A 21,202-nucleotide genomic window follows, 5' to 3' on the forward strand; every position below is an offset into this window, starting at 1 on the left:
GAGAGAGAGAGAGAGAGAGAGAGAGAGAGAGAGAGAGAGAGAGAGAGCGAGAGAGAGAGAGAGAGAGAGAGAGAGAGAGAGAGAGAGAGAGAGAGAGAGAGAGAGAGAGAGAGCGAGAGAGAGAGAGAGAGAGAGAGAGAGAGAGAGAGAGAGAGAGAGAGAGAGAGAGAGAGAGAGAGCGAGAGAGAGAGAGAGAGAGAGAGAGAGAGAGAGAGAGAGAGAGAGAGAGAGAGAGAGAGAGAGAGAGAGAGAGAGAGAGAGAGAGAGAGAGAGAGAGAGAAAGAGAGAGAGAGAGAGAGACTAGGACAATGGATGGATAGTAAGATAGGAAGCACGAGATACAACCAGAGATATAAGGACATAATGGCGCAGGAAGGACCGAGATATTTGAGAGAAAAAGGGCACAAAGGGAGCCAAAAGTTGATTGCGAGATGGAGATGTGGAAACGAAGAGGAAAGAAACAGATTTTGGGCGGAGGCGGGAAGAAGAAAATGCCAGATCTGCGAAAAAGAAGAAGGAACAATGGAGCATATACTGACACATGTAGATGGAGAGCTCAAGATTAGAGTGAGGGATTTTTTAGGAGAGGAAGGAAAGATAGCGTATGTAAAATGCATGAGAGAGTTAGGAAAAATGAGAGAGAATAGGAGATGGGAAAAAGTGGATGAAGAAGTGAATGTTAAGTAGTATCTGTAAATCAAGTCCCGGTTTTAGGCTGAATGGCCGAACTGAATAAAGTATTAATTAATAGAATTTAAAAAATTGCTAATAATAAAGGGGTTATCGATTTCTGTCCAAAAAAATCTACTACATGATTGTTCTAATTCCCGCAAATTTTGTGATATTGAGCTTAATTTTTTTATGGCTAGCGTATTATTAAAAGTAAGTTGGTATAAAGTTGGTTTTTGGCAAGAATCAGTAAATTATAGGTTACCAACTTCTTAAAAAATGTATAAATTATACCTGTAATTTTATATAAAGTATCATTAAGAAAGGTTGGTATTGAATCTGGCGATGATCGGTAAAAGAGAGCAGGGTTCTTTCTTTATAAAATTTTAAATTTTTTGAGAAATGTCCGTGGTTGCTCTAACTTCCGCCAATTTTGAGATATCGAGCTATTTATAATTCTATTATATTTTTTAGTATTTTCTACTCCTATTTCATATATAACTCTTTAAGATTTGATTGATTAAACCCAGCTTTATATATACGCAATCAAAGGTCCATATGCGAAGTTTATATATGGACCATGTAAGATGAACTCTCAAGGTCAACATCGATTTGACATTGCGTTAATTGTAAAACTCCACTTGTGCTATTAAGCTAACCCTCTATCAATTTATAAAAAAATTAAATTAAAAAAAGTTTGCAAATTAGAAACTTGTATATTGCTTTCTCATTATCTATTATTATATAAATCGCTATCATTGCTCCTATTTTATTTTGCTCATAAAGTTTCCTCTATGAGGAAGCCAAATTAATAAATACTAATAATTATGCAACAAATAAAATACAAGCTTCCTCGTAAGAAGAGTTTTGTGAGCGAAATAAAATAGGAGCAATGGTAGCAATCTGTAATGATAAGAGAGCAATGTGCTTATAGTTTCTAATTTGCACACTTTTTTTGTGTGTGCGAATTTGATATATATATTAATCTAAAATTGTAAATAAGAAAGAAAATTTTGTATATATATATATATATATATATATATATATATTATATAAAATACATTTGCTCTAAGTCGAACTATTTTCTAAATTAAATTAATGAGCGTGCAATAAATAAAGTTTTGCTAGATGTGATTAGCAAATATATCAACAATAAATAATCAATGTGTGTAAACGTACATATATGTAATTAGGAGGAGACCGGAGCTATCTGTCTACGGGGGCTATGTGTCCACAGTACTGCTATCTGATGTTTTAAGAGACAAACGTCTTTATCATTGTAACAAATAGTTAAAAATGCTCTACATAAGATATTTAAAAGTTGTTCGTTTTCTTGCGATGCTTCTCGCAGAGAATCTTTTATATATGTTGAAAGAAAAGCGAAAACAATTATTCACATTTTTCGACGGTCGAAAAATTTGCTGTGCGACAGTAGTTTAACTCAAATTAAGATAAGCAATTAATAATATTATCAATTAATATATAGTTATCAGGTGTGAGAAGCGTTAAATCTTAATTCCGCATATTTTAAAATTTGCAAAATGTTAAAGACTGAAAAACGTGGTCGGCTATTTGTCCTATTTTTGATGGAGCAATGTGTTCACACTTCAATGACGGATTGTTTCTTTATAAATAGATAATAGTGCGTAACTACAAAAGAAAGACTTTCCTTAAGATAGATAAGGTAGATATATCTAATAAAATTATACTTACGATTAGAGCGATTAAAAGAATAAAAATCGAACGAGAATCTTTTCGCAAAAACAGCGTTAGACTTCGAAATAAATGTTCGGGCTCTCACTCGCTACTGTAAAAAAGTGACCTACGAGCAGCTATACTTGATCCTGTGATTCAATAATCGCTAAATTTTTATTTTAAAAATACACGTCAAGTTAAATATATGAGTTTGTCTTAAATTATTGAGTATTTTCTATTTCAAACGCTGCCGAGAATAAAATAAAGGCTCTAAATAAAAAAAGATTAAAGAATTGAGGGGACAAAAGAAACTCATCACATTAATTTTGCAACAGACTCAAAATCAGTTTGATGCCACCGTATATAAAGAAAAATCAACTCTACGCAGGAAACTTGTCAAAAAATCTACACAAAGTGCCTATTACTTCTCTGACTCCAACGACTAGGCAGTTTTTTTAATATTATATATATTAATAATGAATAATATTATAAATAAGTATAAAAATTAATATAAATAATGTGTTTTTTATTATGTGGACAAATAGCCCCTTGAATGTGAACAGATAGCCCCGCATATGGGGCTATCTGTCTACGCTTAACTTGCCTACTTAAGAAATTCACTTTAAAATGGTAAAAGATAAACGCTTCTAATTATGTTTTTTTTTATAACAAGGTTAAAAGATTACAGTTAAAAACGGCGAATGCGAGTCGAGCGCGGGACGAGGTGCGCAAAGAAGAATTATTTAGACTTGTTAATTTGAACGTTTCGGCTCTTCCTTTGAGCCATCTTCAACATTTATTGAAAGTAATCGCTAGTCCTGCAGAGCTCGAGGAAGAAGACTCCCTTCTTGAGGAGATGTCGGAAACAAACGAGCTGGTACGCACGATTATGGTGGACATTACCACTATGAGAGAAAAAAACTCTATTACGCAACGTCGTTTGAAGATGGCTCAAAGGAAGAGCCGAAACGTTCAAATTAACAAGTCTAAATAATTCTTCTTTGCGCACCTCGTCCCGCGCTCGACTCGCATTCGCCGTTTTTAACTGTTTGACATTTTCACGAGTCCATTTTTATGATTTAAAAGATTACACCATTAAAATGTTTAGCCAAATATCTTTATTAGGTTTTTAGTAAACTTGAAAAAAGCGCAAAATGTAGATATACTTTTACATTTACATGCAGAAGCACTAAAGGATCTATATCATATAAGAAAACGGTATACGGTTCTATTTAAAAATATCAAATTGTTCTTTTAAAATCTTTTCTTTTTATAAAATAAAAATGTCACATTATATTATGTGCTCTTCAAAAGTATAAACTCTTATAGTTTACATTTTTTCTTATTATTTAGAATAGCACAGATATTTAAGTTAGGGAACATGTACATTACATTTATGTAATATACACGATATTCTCGTGACTCGAGCACTTTAAATAATATACAAAAGATATATAAATAAATATAAATATAAATCTTATATATATATATATATATATATATATTAAATATATATATATATACCTATAATATCTTTATATTGTATATATATAATTTTATAAAATAATACTTTATTAGTATTTCTTTTATTTATTATTTAAGATAGAAAAATAAAAAATAATTAATTATTCTTAATATCGCGATTTATTTAGCTGCGTTACTTATCACATAGATGACTACGCCTGTTTCGACGAAACCCGGAATACACCCGCGTTCTCGTTTTTTCCAGCCGGCAAGTATCTCTCGCATCCATTCGTTACCAAACAATTCGATCAACAGATATTCGATTCTTTGCGACGCCATACCGAGTAGCACTTAAAAAGAAAATACTCAATTAACATTTACTTTAAAACGTATATCAAAAAGACATAAACATATAAAGACACACAAAACAAGTAAATACAAGTCTTACTTAGAAAGAAAGCGTACGATGCTGAGTGACATATAAACTTGACAAATGGCTTCTTCATAAATGATCCCATTTGTGAGGTAGGAGCCATCATATAAATAGTACTGTAAACCGGAAACATTGCGCCAAGTTTGGCAACTTCCATTAACTGCGCTATCATGCTTTTTCTTCTGAATCCCGGAAGACCATCGTACCAGATAGCAGCCAATAATTGTTGCACGTTCGGATGAGCGACAAACTTCAATAAAATAAATAAAAATTTTAAATATTATATATAAATAACTAATGACTTTAACTAATAACTTATTATATAAATAACTAATAACTAATAAGACAACATTCTTTTCTACATAACAGAGAAATAAGGACAATTTCTATGAAATAATTATTTGGTGATAGCAAGTTAATTTTATTTTTTTTTTATAAGGAGTTAAGGAGGTTGAAGCGATCCAGTTGAGTCAATTGACGGTTTAGAAAAAAGTTTTTTATTAGGTCATTAAAAAATCTGTATTAAGTATCATTTTATTCTCCATACGCTGCTATTGCATAAAACGTAAAGTAAAAGTATCATATTATGCATCTTTATATTTTAATTAGCTAAAAACGAAACACTTTTTTGCCAATGCCAACTTGAAAACTTGTGGTATTGCTAATTATTTTAATATAAAAATGGCATGAATATATGTTTTGCCGTTAATAGAATGAATTAATGATTTTATTACTGGTAGCTCCCTTGACAATTATATAAGCTATCGATTTTTTAATAACTTTCCTTCGATTATATTAAATACGATTGAAACTTGGCAACGTTTCACTTTTATGGGGTTGGTAGCAGTACTCGCCTCTGTGTTGAGCCACGTAACGGCAGTTGCTAAACGTAAACATGCCGGTGAATTTTCTGTCATTCTGGATAAGGTTAGGTGCCCGCGTTTTGGCTATACCCAAATCCTGTCGGTATGTGCACGTTTTTGGTTCTCTTCCGTGCTGTGTCTACTATTTTGTAGTAATGTCAACGATTTTAGGGTTCTCTTTTATGTTATGTTCACAATTTTTTGGTTTTCTTCCGTTAGATTCATGATTTTTTGGTTTTATTTCCAAAGAGAATAAAAAAATCATGGACATAGCACGGAAAAGAACCACAAAAACGTGCACATACCGACAGGATTCGGGTACAGCCAAAACGCGGGCGACGTTGCGTTGCCACATCTACCTACTCGCGAACTATCAACTGCTATTTTAGTCTAATTTTGATCGCTTTAACTTGTAATATATTTGTTATATATTTGTATATATATTTGTAGATGGTGAATACGTGTTTTCTTGCGTTCTAAATGTTCGCATTAATTTACTGTACGCGTAGGCACGTTTTTTGAGCGTTTATATAGACTAGATATTAAAGAAAATTGGGATCAATCATCGCCGTCAACGCTTTTTCCATATAACCCCATGTAAAATGACGCATTTTTGGAAATTAATATCTCAGCTTCTGGATGGTCAATAAATCTGAAATAATTCTCACACATGCGGTAGATCCTATACTATCATATATATTTTTTACAAACTAAAATCTAGAGTTGACCAAACTGCTTCAACCTCCTTAACGGAAGCTGAAAAAGTTAAAATAAGATCTCTTTTAATCAATTTTCATACAGACAGAGCTTCATCAAATGACGAAAAATATAATAAAATAATATATGCCGCCAAGATTACTGATCTTACGCCTCCATGTTACTTCTGTGAACCTAGCATCCCCACTAAAAAAAACTCGGGTCTACAGTATAATTAAGTGCTAATATTGTGCTAATTTATTGCTCTAGTCCCGAATTTTGTGCTCTTACCCATTCGTAGGAAGTTAATAGTAAAAGTGGAGGTGTTGGCTTCACATTAAGCTAGTGCACCCTCACTTCTGAAAAACACGTATAGAGTACCATAAACAACAAAAATCAATATACCACAATTTTGTGCTAATTTTGTGCTTTCAAAATATCCCAATCCGGAATTTGGTGCTCGTTCTTTAACTTAATAAAATCCATAAAAAGTGAGTCTCACGATAAGAGTACATTAAAGCAATTAATTGCCGGGTCGACTTTGGTAAAATAATGCTAAAATTATGTGCTTTTAAAATATGCAAATCCGGAATTTTGTACTTGTTGTTTAAACTAACTGACGCTAGCACCGCCACACTCTTTATGGATTTGATTAAGTTAAACAATGAGCATCAAATTACAAAATTAGTACAAAATTTTAGTATATTGATTATTTATTTACGGTACTCTATACGTGTTTTTCAGGAGTGGGGGTGCTAGTTTAATGTATAAAGCTAGTATCTCTACTTTTAATATTAATTTCCTGCAAATGGATAGGAACACAAAATTAGCACTTAATTATGCTGTAAACTTGAGTTTTTTTAGTGATGAGGGTGCTAGTTCACAGAGGTCTTTACATTTCTTTCTTTCACGGTATTTAACTCTTTTATGGCTGAGCTGCACACACAGAACTCTATCATTGTATGAATAAATCTGCCGCGAAATACACTTTATTGATATTAGTAGCGTGATCGCAGTCTACAGCTTCGCATTATGTATGTTAAGAAATGTCGGATTAAATTATGGTATTTGAATTTATTTTTGTGTAGGAAATTAAAAACAAATAAAATAATATAATATAAAAATAAATATTTGCTCAATACAAAATAAACTAAAGAGGCAGTATAGTAAGGATTTAAGTGACAAGAAAAATCGCAGACTATACGGAAACTACTAACAACTAACAACGCTTAATACACGAATGATTAAAAAATATAGTCTATTACAGGATTATTAGTGGAAAGGATTATTAGTAGGATTATTAGTGGAAATGGAAAAAAAAACACCATCAAGGACTGATATATTTACTATTAACGTACCTGTAATAGACCAGTTATATTTGACTAATTTAGGGAGTTAACCTTCCAATTAATCTTCCTAGGTTGCAACCACCATGAATCGCTTTGATTTGAGGTGCTATAAGTGAGATTTATTTTGCTTTGCAAAATTAACGCGCAATAAAAAGTTATTAACAATATTATCAACAAAAAACTCGAATTTTTTCTTCTCAAATATCTCGAAAACTAAGCAAGATAGGGTAACTAACTATACATACCTTACTTGTAATGCATAAAATTATCTACAATAATGATCTGAATAACATTATCGTCAAGTCAGTCGTTTAGCTTGCACGCGCCGTCAAAGTCCGAGACTCGGATCCCGAAAACACTCGATTTCATTGTTTTTTTGATGTTGCGCCGGTAATTTTTTTCCGCCATTTAAAATAAAATTAAAAATCCCCAAAAAATCACACATCATCTGAGAACTACAAAGAATACTTTTCATAATGCAAAAGATTTTTTAGATCTTTTTTCTTTAGTTTGTAGTTATGTAAGCAAAAAATTTTGATTTTTTGAAATAATCTTAGTTCTTTGCTGTTTTCAGGCCTTAGAATGTATTTGAGACGAATTTTATCATATGCATCTTGTTGTGGACAAAATTTGCAACAAAAAAGGACCCTTGTATTTTTCTCATACGACAAACGCTGATTTTTTTTATTGACGCGCAAAGTTATCCAATATTGCGCACAGGTCGGATAACGTTTGTTTTACACCGAAATAATTATTTTTCATTAAAATTCACGTGATTTTTTGCATTATTATTGAACCATATAGCAAAAAACGGCTTTACAACATGGTTCAATAATAATGCGAAAAATCACGTAAATTTTAATAAAAAATAATTATTTTAGTGTAAAACAAGCGTTATCCGAGCTGAGCGCAATATTGAATAACTTGGCGCGTCAATAAAAAAATTAACGTTTGTTGTACGAAAAAATACAAGGGTCTTTTTTTGTTGCAAATTTCGTCCACAACAAGATGCATACAATTTGTCTCAAATAAATTCTAAGGCTTGAAAAGAGCGAAAAACTAAGACTATTTCAAAAAATCAAAATTTTTTGTTTACATAACTACAAATTAAAGAAAGGGTCTAAAAAATCTGTTGCATCATGAAAAATATTCTTTGTAGTTCTCAGATGATTTGTGATTTTTGGGGGATTTTTAATTCCATTTTAAATAACAGAAAAAAATCACCGGCGCAACAAACGATGAAATCAAGAGTTTTCGGGATCCGAGTCTCGGACTTTGACGGCGCGTGCAAGCTAAACGACTGACTTGATGATAAATGTTGTTCAGATTATTATTGTAGATAATTTTACGCTCCACAAAAAAGGTACATATAGTTAGTTACCCTATCTTGCTTAAATTTCGAGATATTTGAGAAAAAAAAATCGTGTTTTTTGTTGATAATATTGTTAATAACATTTTATTGTGCGTTAATTTTGCGAAGCAAAATAAATCCCACTTATAGCACTTCAAATCAAAGCGATTTATGATGGTTGCAACCTGGGAAGATTAATTGGAAGGTTCGATGTCTAATATGACTAGCCTATAAGGTACTCTCAATAACAATTTCCATATGTTGTACGATATTATCTTTTTTTTATCATGCACCGTGCTCGACTGTACGAATGAACACAGAGCGTTATCGAGTGTTATTGTAGGGATAAAGTGTCTTTGATGTTCTTTTTTCGACACGAACACGATGACCGGGGCCCCTTGATTTGACTGTGGTTTCTGGTAGTATTTTTTACGCTGAACAAAAAATTATATAGGTCTTATAGAGCTAACTGCTTTAGTTTTCGAGATATACAGTATTAAAGCTCAAAATAAATATAACTTGGTAAATGTCTTGATTAAGGGCGACCTCACCGATTTCAATGACCTTGATATCTGTTGTCAAGGTCATGACCCCGAGTGACCTTCAGAAGGTTTTAGCCGTCGCTCGTTATTCGTTAAAAAGTTATTAACAAAAAAAGTTTTGAAAATATAGCAGCTATTTTGAGTATTGGAAGGCATAAATAACTAATATATACGTCGAAATTGTTTACGCATACACTTTCCACGCGAAACGAGGTGTCACATGGGTTCGTGGCGTGCTTTAAACACTTAAATACTTTAGTAGTTAACCTATGCCGCTTCTGTCCCGGGGGCTCCAAGGGAGGGTGAGGGAGGAGGGTATTGGATTTTGCGGGGGGGTGAGGGGGATGGGGGAGGGGCGGGGTATCGGGTTACACAAGGGTATCGGGTTACAAGGAGATAACGCGGGGGTGAGGGAAAGGGGGGAGGGGCGGGGTATCGGGTTACACAAGGGTATCGGGTTACATAAGGATATCGGGTTACACAAGGGTATCGGGTTACACAAAGATATCGGATTTCGCGGGAAAAGGGGAGGGGAGGGGTTGACCTTGACATACCACCATGATGACTCACTCGTGGAATCTCCTCGGCATGGGGTACGTAAAGATGTGATGCGTCAGAACGCAGCCTTTTCTCAGCACCACCACCTCCTTCACGACAAATTTCATCCCGAAGAATCCTTGCAGGTGCACAAACGTTGGTACGGACATGACGAGATTTCTGTATCTCTCTATCTCCCTCGTCGATGCGTCAATCGAGAGGAATGACGCGCAACTCTGCAAACCGTCTCGCGAAACTTTGATTTATACTTTCCCCTCCCTCTCTTGCCCCTCTAAATAATTGTATTGGAGAGTGATGGAAAGAGAGAGATAAAATAATATTCACGTCGACGTTGCCGCGAACACTCAGATTATTTTGCGCACCACGTTCGTCAACGGGTTGTACTCAATCACGCGGTCGTGTATGATGAGACAGTACGCGGAGGTATTCGGCGGTACGTTCTCCATGCAGTCGAATTCTATTCTGACATCCACGGTGGCGTTTTTGACGGATTCGTTTTGGCGGGAGCAATCGATGATCACAAACGGGCCGTTACGTAAAAGAGTCGAAACGGTGAAACTCGGCTCGAGATATTCGTATCCGTAGTAGCCCTTGCAGAAACGTGCGTACTAATCGTACAGAATCGCCCATCTGTGTTTGCCAAAGTCCAAATTCAAATCGTCATACGGATAAACTTCCAAGTTTAGATAGAGTTTTACGTTGGTCAAGTTGCAGTCGTCGAATTGGCTTGTGTCGGCGGACATGACATTCTTCCGACCCGTCTGCAGAGCGAAGACGACGTATCGCGGTTTCTCGAGCTGAGTCGCGGTCTTAATAGCCCACGAGTGCTTGGTCGTGTTCTGCAACAGGGGATACTCGTACAGATCCCACGAACGGAAACCCATACTTAGATATCGTCCGTCTTCCAAGGCGCGCAGCATCGACAGCTTGTTGATCTTGTTCAATACCACGTGAGGCATTCGCCATTGTATCTTGAGTATTTTGATAGTAGGCTCCAACGCGAGACTTCCCACCAGGGAATTGTTGTCGTTGCGCGCCCGTATCAAGATCAATTCGTGACGAGCGTTGATCACCACGCGTTTGTAATCCTCGCAAAATCCTAGTAACAAGTTGAGCGGTACGTAGAAATTGAAATATCCATTCGGATTATTATGTGGTTCCCAGCCCGCGTTTCGCAGGATCACGCTTCTATCGGACGATACCGTAACGTAGTTCTTTAGCGTGCTGGTTATTCCTACGTTTCTGCAACGATCAATCTCCATACAGTCGAGCTCGTATCGAATCTCATCGAACATAAACGCGACGCAATTAGTACCCAATACCACATTATCGACTTGGTCGGCTGCTCTGGTCACCGTCAATGTTCCTTTGACGTAGAGAAAACTTTTGCACGGCAACGTATACAGATCCTGCTGTTGTATGGGCATTCGTATCTCGTCGCTATAATCAAACGTTGTGTTGGCGTACGGGTTGTACGTGTGAGTCTCGATCTTGACGATGCGATCGTCAAAGACCGGCTCGCTTCCGATGTTGAGAATTTCAGTCATCGTTCAGATGTTTCGCACCGCGAATCCCAGAGATTTTAAAAACTTAACGTTCAACGCGTTGAGCTTCTTTCTCGTCGCTTGTTTAACGCCACCGAATGTCGACTTGACGATATCGTCGATCGGTGCAGCCGAAAAGATATTACTGTTATCTGTCGCGTGCTCCGAGTCGTTCAACACTAGCATCTCATATGTCGCGCGTACACTCACGCTCACGCATACACTGGCGCGTTATCGCTCTCGCCGTTGTACGTGCAATCTGACGGTGATCTCTTCTCCGCGAAAATCGAGCAATCGTCCGTCTTGATCAGCGACGCGTATCGTTAGATTTGTAACGCTCCGCGCGATGATCGGCAGATAAATGATCTGCGCCGGCGTTTCCGATATTTTATATCCCGGTGGTACGTTCGGTGAAAATTCGTGTATCGTATGAACGCGTTTGTCGTTGCTGTACGCGGTCACGTTACACTCCACGCGGATAATCTTTACGTTGATAATATTAATTGATGCGTCCAATTAGTGCCACTGTCCCGGCTGCAATATACGCGTCGACGAGAATCCCAGCAGCGATCCGACATTGTTCTGTTTGTTAAAGTTCACTCTGAAAGCGCACTTGATCTCACTCTTCATCGTATTGTAATTTGCGCGAAGCACTATCGGGTATTCCGCGACCTCGTCTTCGTAGCCGTTCGCGCGAACGGTCTCCTCTCGCGCGATATCCGCGATCGACGTACGACGATCGTCGTTGGAACGAACCACGCGTCGCGGACGTTTACGTGAAATTTCACGTTTCAAAAACTCGTGTATGGCTCGTATCTTGTACGATCCCTCGGGAATCATAATTTCCGTGTCATCCTCGTCGAAATAAAAGGGCCTAGCGGAGTAAGCATGTGAAATCGGCCCTTGATCATACAGAGCTGACATTAATGTCACAAGTTAGTACCAATGTGATAAAACTTTCCACCAAATATTATTTTAAAAAATTCATTTTTTTAGAAGTTATGCAGGGAGAAAGTAAAATAAAGAAATGTATTTTTCTCGAAAACCACTTGACCGATCTTGATGAAAAAAATATATGTTATGTTAATAAAACTAATTAACAAAAAAAATGTCCAAAATGTTCGCCAAAAAAAAGACCAAAAAAAATATTTGATTTTTTAAATATTTTTTTAGGGTGATATTTTCGAGGTACCCCTTTGAAATTTTTACGAAAATTTCTCTTAAAGTGTCCATTATAACATATTTTTTTCAATTTTTTTTAAATGGTGGAACATAGTTAAAAATACGAAAATCGTAAGCGTCACGTCACTCCAGCGCACATTGCAGTGCCATTCCGCGTTGTGGGTGTTCGATGTAACTTTAATAGCACATATGTACGTCTGCAATTAGCCTATAATATGTATACTTTTTAATTTTTCTAGTTTCCAGAGTTTACCGCGTGGAGGTTGCAGTACGGTTTTAAACTCCTTATCGGGGTGCTTTTTTAACGTGAGTCCCCTCGCCTCTCACTATATTTCCGTAAAATCGGGGTGCTTTTTTAACGTGAGTCCCCTCGCCTTTCACTACGTTTTCGTAAAATTAGGGTGCTTTTTTAACGTGAGTCCCTTCGCCTTTCACTACGTTTCCGTAAAATCAGGGTGCTTTTTGAATGTAAGACCCCTCGCCTCTCATTACACCCTACACCTACGATTTATTTAATCTTCTTCACTATCACTGTCTATTACTGGAATGTTATTTGTTTTCTTAAACAGATCGCTAATGGGCTACGAACAATTGGATGCTGCTGTCATATTGCTGCAATTATATATTATCTATCTCATGTAAGATATTTAGCGAAAATTTTGAAACCAGCAGAAATACTGAGCAATCTGTTTAATACCTCGCCCCTCCCCTTCCCTCATCCCCCTCGGAGCCCCCGGGACAGAAGCGGCATAGGTTAACTACTTACTTTTAAAGCGCGTCATCTAACCTATGTAGGTTAGTGACGCGATTTAAAAGTATTTAAGTGTTTAAAGCACGCCACGAACCCATGTGACACCTCGTTTCGCGTGGAAAGTGTATGCGTGAACAATTTCGACATATATATTAGTTATTTATGCCTTCCAATACTCAAAATAGCTGCTATATTTTCAAAACTTTTTTTGTTAATAATTTTTTAACAAATAACGAGCGACGGCTAAAACCTTCTGAAGGTCACTCGGGGTCATGACCTTGAAAACATATATCAAGGTCATTGAAATTGGCGAGGTCACCCTTAATCTAGACATTTACCAAGTTATATTTATTTTGAGCTTTAATACTGTATATCTCAAAAACTAAAGCAGTTAGCTCTATAAGACCTATATAATTTTTTGTTCAGCGTAAAAAATACTACCAGAAACCACAGTCAAATCAAGGGGCCCCGGTTATCGTGTTCTCTCCCATATCTTTAAAAAACATTAAGCTAGAATCTGTATTGATTTTCAAATACGTGAACTTTAACATTCCCGGGAAAAAGGATATATAATTATATATAAATATATATGACTATATATGATGCAATTATATATGAATTTTGTCTCTATATGATCATATATAATTATATATAATCATATATGATCATATATAGTCAATATGTATTGAAAAAGAACTGTTTAACTTTGATAATAAAGCATTGATATATCAGTGTATATTTTTTCAAAAGCTAGAGAAATGTGAAATGATTTATCCCATATATTATAACTTGGCGCTGCTTGGCGTGAGACACTGCCGTGTCTCTTGATAGTTGTTTGAGTAGGATGGGATCGTGTATGAGTAATGCCGATTGTGAATGCAAACGTTTATTACTTATACAAGTACACTGTGCTCTTGGCTGAGAGCAGAAGGCGAGTGGCGAGAGCGCGCGACCACGAGGCGCGAGAGCGCTGCCTGAGCCGGAAGGGGCGATCGGTCTCGCAGCGCCGTAAGTATCGGTCGTGCAGATGGCACCGTCGGTCGGCTCGCGGATTCACCGAACAGAAGCGCGCAATTATCAAACTTATTTTCTAACATAGTCTTGATACCGTTCTTATACCACTGTTCGTCAAATTTTAAATACGAGAAACGAATCCTATCGGATGCCATCTATCGGATAATCCAAATTTAAAAGTGTAATATATATAATGCACGTGTGTTGTGGTTATATATAGTTATATGTAATTATATATAATCTATGTGGATAAATGCTTTCTTTATATAATTTGTATATAAATTATAAGAACTCATATATGGACTTCTGTTTCCGGCGCTATCGTGAGTGACACGTGTGTGAGTGACTGGGCGAAAATCAAGCAAAAAAAAGTATGATAGGATGTGTGAAACAGCAGCGAGTGGGTGAGAGAGAGAAGTGGAGGAGTGAGAGAGCGTGTGTGAGTGGACACAGGTCAAAGGGAGAGAATAGGGTTAGATACAGGACAAGGAAAGTGGCGTAAGGGCAACGTTCAGGCAGGTAGGCACGGAATAAATCAGAAGAGAGAGGCAAAGGGTATAGGCAGGGACGTCACGGCGACACGCGTGAGGGTATAGACTAGTATAGATATAGAAGGGAAAGAACGGTTAACACATTGAGGCATAGAATAGCTGGAGAGATAGATATCGCCGAGGGAAAATGACGGAGGAAAAAGGAAAAGCGGCAAGATTGATAGAATTAGAGGGAGGAGAATAGGGGAGAGGGAGAGGGGAGAGAAGAGAAAGTACAGGCAACGTGGATTTAATAAAAAGAAAGAGAGGGGCGATAGAAAGAGGGGAAACAGAAGAATGGGCCTTCAGCAGGAGCAAGAAAGTGCAAAGATCGCCGCAAAAAGAAGGCAAGGAAATTATAGAAGACGAAAGAAGCTGGATAGAAGAGATAAAGAATGAGGTAAAAGTTGAGATGAGAGAAGGGATAAAGGAGATGAAGGAGATTATAAGGAAACAGGGGAAGGAATTTAGACAAGAGATGGAAGTCTTAAAATGAATCATGAAAGAGAGAGAGAAAAAATGGATGAAAAAAAAAATTAGATGGAAGAGAAAATAATGGAAATGGAAAAGACGCTATTAAAAATAAAAAAGGGGGGAATAGGAAAAAAAGACGTAAAAGAGAAGGAATTGGAAAGAAAGCTAAAAAAGATAGACAAGAAATTAGAAATGAGAGAGAGAGAGAGAAAAGAAAGAAGAAAAAACATAGTTGTGAGAGGAACAAAGGGAAATAGGAACGAAATAGAAAAAAAGATTTAAAAAATTCTAAAGGTGATAGGAATAGAGGCGGAAGTAAGCTGTAAGAGATTGAAGATGGCGGAGAGGGAGGTGTAAGAATGACAGTAATAGGACTACATGGACTGGAACAGAAAAGAAGATTCATGATGGAGAGAAGAAGATTAAGAGAAAGAGGGATAAGAATAGACGATGACCTGACATGGAAGGAGAGGAAGATGAGACGGAAGATGGAATTTAGAAGACATTGCAAGACAGAAGAGTGAAAATGGTAAGAGAGTAAGGGTAGGATATGGAAAAATCCAAATAGAAGAAAAATGGTAGAAATGGTGGAAAAAGTGAAAGAGAAGATCCTAAGCTAATACAGATGGAGAGTGCAGATACCGACTAGGAAGATCAAAAAGGAAGAGCGAGTGGAGGCATGTTATTAGGAATACGGAAAGGAATAGAAGAGGTAAATGCAGAAAGAAGGTTGGAAGAAAAAGAAAAAAAATCAAATGTAAGATAAGAATAGGAGAGGAAATTTGGAGAATAATAGGATTATATGTAAATAATGGTATAGACAGGAAACTAGAAGGCTTGAAAAATAGGACGGAAGAGGGGAAAAAGGGAGTAAGAACTATAATAGAGGGAGATTTTAATGCTAGAACGGGTGAGGAAGGAGGTTGGGAAGAAGAGGACGAGGGAAGAATGGAAGGAAGGAGGAAAAGATCAAAAGACAAGAAAATAAATAAAGACGGTAGAAGGTTATTGGAATATATAGAAGAAAAAGGATGAATAATATTAAATAGAGGCGTGAAAGAAGATGAGGAAGATGAATTTACATACACAGGAGGGAAAGGCGAGACAATTATAGATTACGTTATAGGAGAGGGAGGTTAGAGAAAAAGTGGAAAGACTGGAAGTAGGAGAAAGAGTAAACTCAGACCATCATCCACTAATAGTATGCGTGAGAGGTAAGCTTAAGAGAAAGCAGAGACGAAGAGAGAGAGAAAGAATAAGAAGAAGAGGAGCGAGGAAGGAAGAAAGTAATTCAAAGAGAGGTTAGGGAGGATAGAAGGGAGAAAATGGGAACTACAAGAAGAGATAGAAGTAGGAATGTCGAGGATAAGAAAAGTAATAGAAAAGAATGAAAATGAGAATAGGAGAATGGCTAACAAGAACAGAAGAGAGTGGTAGAATGAAGAATGCAGGGAGAGAAAGAGAGAAGTAAGGAAAGAACTGAGAAAATGGAGGAGAGATATTCAAGGTCAAACTAATGACACCATCTTATGTGCCCCTTGAAACCGTACAACTTTTGTCTGAAACATTTTTGCTGAAAATGCTTTGTTGAAAAATTATCAAGGTGTGTTTTTTAAAATGGGACACCCTGTATAATGATATATGGGCCCATATCTAATTTTATATAAAGTACCAAATTTCATGTATAACCACATATAATTATATATATTTATATATAATTTATATATATATATATAAATATATAATTATATATAATCTTTTTTTTCCGGGTTTACAAAAGTTACAAATCCTATCTAAATACATGGTCCATATATGGACTTCGCATGTGGACCTTTGATTGCGTATAAAGCTGGATCTAATCAATCAAATCTTAAAGAATTATATATAAAATAGGGGTGGAAAAGACTGAAGAATATAATAAAATTATAAATAGTCCGATATCTCAAAATTGGCAGAAGTTAGAGCAACCACCACAAATATTTCTCAAAAAATTCAAAATTTTATAAAAAAAAAATTTTTTTACCAATTATCGCCAAATTCAATACCAACCTTCTTTTAATGATACTCTATATAAAATTACATGTATAACTTATACATGTAACTTTTTAAGCAAAAATTGGTAACTCCTTCACCGATTCTCACCAAATTCAATACTTTCCTTAAATGATATTCTATCCATCAATTAACTTACACATTTTTTAAGCAGAAATCGGTAATCTCTTCACCGATCCTCACCAAATTCAATAACAATCTTCCCTTAATTCTCTTAATCCTTTAAATAACTTAGGATAGACCGAGGCGAGTCGGATCAATATAAGTTTTAAGATTGTTTTCGTTAGTGGTTAGGTTAGAAAGGTACTTTATTATCCCAAAGGAGTTTAAAAGGGCGTTTTGTAGGGACGTACCCAACCCTGTACATCCAATTTACAATAATTTACATACAATTAAATACATATAATTTATTATAGACATATTCCTCTTTAATCCTTTTTGCTGTCTCGTTTTCCTTGGTCCTCCTTCGTTGAATTGTTGGATCCTTTCTCTTCCTTTCCCATTTTCCTCCCTCCTCTATCTCGTCTCATTTTTTCTATTGCTTTCAATTCCTCTCCCTCTCCCTTTTCTCCCAGTAGTCTCCCCACCACATCCTGCCACCCCTCTCCTTCCCACTTCTCTCATCTCGTACATTCCTTCCATATATGTTCCCATGTCTCCACTTCCCTCCCATATCCTGCATTTTTTATCCTCCTCTTTTCCCCAGTATAGTCCCTCTCTCACTTCGTTACCAAGTCTAAATCTTGCAACCCTGCTCCATCTTGCTTAATCCCATCCCTTCTTTAGATAGTCCGGAATCCCGTTCTTCCTTATACTCTTATATCACCTATTGTAATTTGATCCCATGATCTTTTCCATCCTTTCTTGTTTCTCCTTCCATTTCTCTTTCCTCTTCAATGCTTCCTCTTCTAACTCCTCCTCCCCTTCCACTTCTACCTCAATTTCTTCCAGATAGTGCTTTCTCTCCTGCTCCCATCTTCTTATTATCCTTCCCCTCTTCCATCTTTCTTTCATTTCTTCCAAACATTTTCTCGCTATTTCTCCTTTTTTGCCTTCTTCCAGTTTTCTTTCGAACTTCCATGCTCTCTTACTTGCTCTAGCTCTCATCTTTTCCCTTTCTATTTCATCTCTAACTATATATCCTGGCGTCCTCTAATTTAATCCAAGTATCCATCTGAGATATCTCTCATGAATACCTTCTACCTCCCTCCTTTTCTTCCATCCCCATATTTCTGCCCCGTATCCCATCACCGTTCATATCAGAGTGTCATATAGCCATACCCTTCTTTTGCAGTCCTTTTTCCACATTCTTTTCCCTATCCCCCACACTCTTTTCCTTATCCCCCCACACTTCTCTCATTACTCTTGCTGCCTTCCTTCTTCTCTCTCTGATATGCGCTTCCTGTCCTCCATTTTTTTTCAACGTATACCCCAGGTATTTGAACTCATTGACCTCCTCTAACTTCTTCCCCTTCCATCTCTAGTCATATTTCTTCTTCCTTCCTCCTCCCTTTCTAAACCTCATTATCTTTGCCTTCTCTATACTCAATGTTAAACCTTTCCCGTTTAAACATCTCTCTAACCTGCTTATCATGTCCTGCTTATCATGTCCTGCTTATCATGTTGACCTCATGTCCTGTTCCTCCTCCGCCAACAGTGCTATATCATCTGCATACATTAGCGTGTATATCTTCTCACCTCTTAATCTTATGCCTCCCCATCCGCCCTTTTTCATGTAATCCTCTATGTCTGCGATTAATAAGTTAAACAATATTGGGCTTAGCGGGCATCCTTGTCTCAAGCCCTTCGCCGTCCAAAATTGTCCTCCACTCTCTTTTCTCTTTCCCACTCTGCTCTTTGTTTCTCTCAATACCTTCTCTACCCTGTCTATCAGCCCTTGTCTCACTCCTTTCTCTTTCATTGCCTTGCTTAGTATTTTTTTATCCACTGAGTCAAATGCCGCCTTCAAATTCACAAACAGTAGTCATCTTTCCGAAAGGAAATTTTTTCCCGAAAAGAAAAAAGAAATTTTTTCCTAGTTGTCTATTCACCAAGTAATTTAACGCGAATATTTGATCCATCGTCCCCATTCCTTTTCTAAATCCTGCTTGGTTATCGGGGATCAATTTTTTGATTTCTACCTCCTTCTTTATCCTTTCTGCTAATATCGCCGTGTAAATTTTGTACATCGAGGACATGATCGTTATCCCTCTATAGTCCTTCACCTCTCGCCCTTCTCCTTTCTTCACTATTGATATTATCTCACCTTTCTTTCATTGCTTCGGCCAGCCTTCCCCTCTCCAGACCCGTTTGCATATCTCCCATATCCATTTCACCATTTCTTTTCCTCCAAATTTCCACGCCTCGTTTGGTATCCCGTCATTGCTTATTGCTTTTCCTGTTTTCAGTTTCTTTATTACCATTCTTACTTTCTCCAGTTCTATCTCTTTCTCTTCTTGTCTGCCCTCTCCTCCTTCCCCTTTCACCACCCTGTTCTCCACTCCACCTATTAATTCCATGAAAAATTCCTTCCACTCCTCCGGTTTTATCTCTTCGTTTATCCTCTTCCTTCTCTTCCTCACCCTGCCTATCAAATCCCATACCTTTCCTTCCGTTCTCGCTTCCCCTATCTCTCTAATCATTCTTTCTTTCTCCTCCTTTTTCTTTCTTTCGCATATTTTCATATACTCCCTCTTTCCTTCTCTGTATCTTTCCGCCTCTCCCTTTCCTTTTCTCCATTTTCTTAGTTCTCTCCTCATTCCCCTCTTTCTCTCCCTGCATTCCTCATCCCACCACCCTCTTCTGTTCTTGTTAACCCCTCTTTCATTCTCTTTTTCATTCTCTTCTATTACTCTTCTTATCTTCAGCGTTCCTTCCTCTCTCTCCTCTTGCAGCTCTCTTTATCCTCTAATAATACCTAGCTTTTCCCTAAATTGTGTTCTTCCCTCTTCTTCTCATTCTTTCCGCTACTCTCCTTCTCTGCTTTCTTTTTGGGCTACCTCTCACCCAGAGTATTAATGGGTGATGGTCTGAGTCTACCCTTTCTCCTACTTGCAATCTTTCTACTCTTTCTCTGATCTCCTTGTCCCCTATTACGTAGTCTATAACTGTCTCACCTTTCCCTCCTGTGTATGTAAATTCTCCCTCCTTATCCCCCTTCATGCCTCTGTTTAGTATCATCCATCCTCTTTCCTCGATAAATTTCAGTAGTTTCCTACCATCCTTATTTACCTTTTGTCTTTAGATTTTCTCTCTTTTTCCTCCCCTCTTCCCTCGACTTTCTCTTCCCATCCTCCCTCCTCTCCTGTTCTCGCATTAAAGTCACCACCTACTATGGTCCTTACTCCTTTTTCCCCCTCCTCCGTCCACTCCTTCAAACTTTCTAACTTTTTGTCTACATCGTTGTTTACATAAATTCCTATTATTCTCCATATTTCCTCTCCTATTCTTACCTTACCTTCGATTTTTCCTTCTTCCTCTACCATCTCCCTTCTTTCCTTTACCTCCTCTACGCTTTTCCTTATTCATAATAGCATTCTTCCGCACGCTCTACCTTTCCTGTTCTTTCTGGTCGCTAACTGTACTCTCCACTTATATTCTCTTGGTAGCTTCTTTTTCTCTTTCTCCCATCCTTTATCATCCAACCATGTCTCCATCATTACATCCCATTCCTTTATCCTCTCCCAGAAGTCCTTATCCTTGTTTTTTATACCTGCTACGTTCCAGAAAGCCACACTCTTCGTCTCTTCCCCCCCTCTGCCATTTCCTTCCTCTTCTTCTTCATATCCCTCGGCCCCCACCCCTATATCGTTTCCTCCAACGACTTCCTCTTCCCCCTCCTTTGTACCTTCTTCTCCCATTCCAATCTCTTCGGTAGCGTTCCGCCTTTTCTGTATTTTCTTAATCCCTTCTTGTCTTCCTATCTGTGTCTCCTCTCTTTTTCCCTCGTTCCTCACTCTCTTCATTTCTATATCCTTTTTCCTTTCTTTCTGGTCTGCGAAAATCAGTCCTCTCTTCTAGCTCTCCTTTACTTTT

General features: G+C 37.1%; 1 protein-coding gene across 1 annotated transcript in view; it reads right to left on the minus strand.

Annotated features, from left to right (window-relative positions):
* Positions 1-4,008: 4,008 nt before the first annotated feature.
* LOC112461771 (transient receptor potential protein-like) overlaps positions 4,009-21,202 on the minus strand; it is a 96,010-nt gene continuing 78,816 nt past the window's right edge. Inside the window, exons 7-8 of the mRNA XM_025027149.1 lie at positions 4,277-4,511; positions 4,009-4,178 (exon numbers count right to left, since the gene is read on the minus strand). Of these exons, the coding sequence (XP_024882917.1) occupies positions 4,009-4,178; positions 4,277-4,511 (405 nt within the window). The remainder of the gene's footprint in view (positions 4,179-4,276; positions 4,512-21,202) is intronic.

This window comes from Temnothorax curvispinosus, unplaced genomic scaffold (genome assembly GCF_003070985.1).
Source record: "Temnothorax curvispinosus isolate PA1 unplaced genomic scaffold, ASM307098v1 QBEX01011751.1, whole genome shotgun sequence".
In the NCBI taxonomy this organism is placed as follows: Eukaryota; Metazoa; Arthropoda; class Insecta; order Hymenoptera; family Formicidae; genus Temnothorax; species Temnothorax curvispinosus.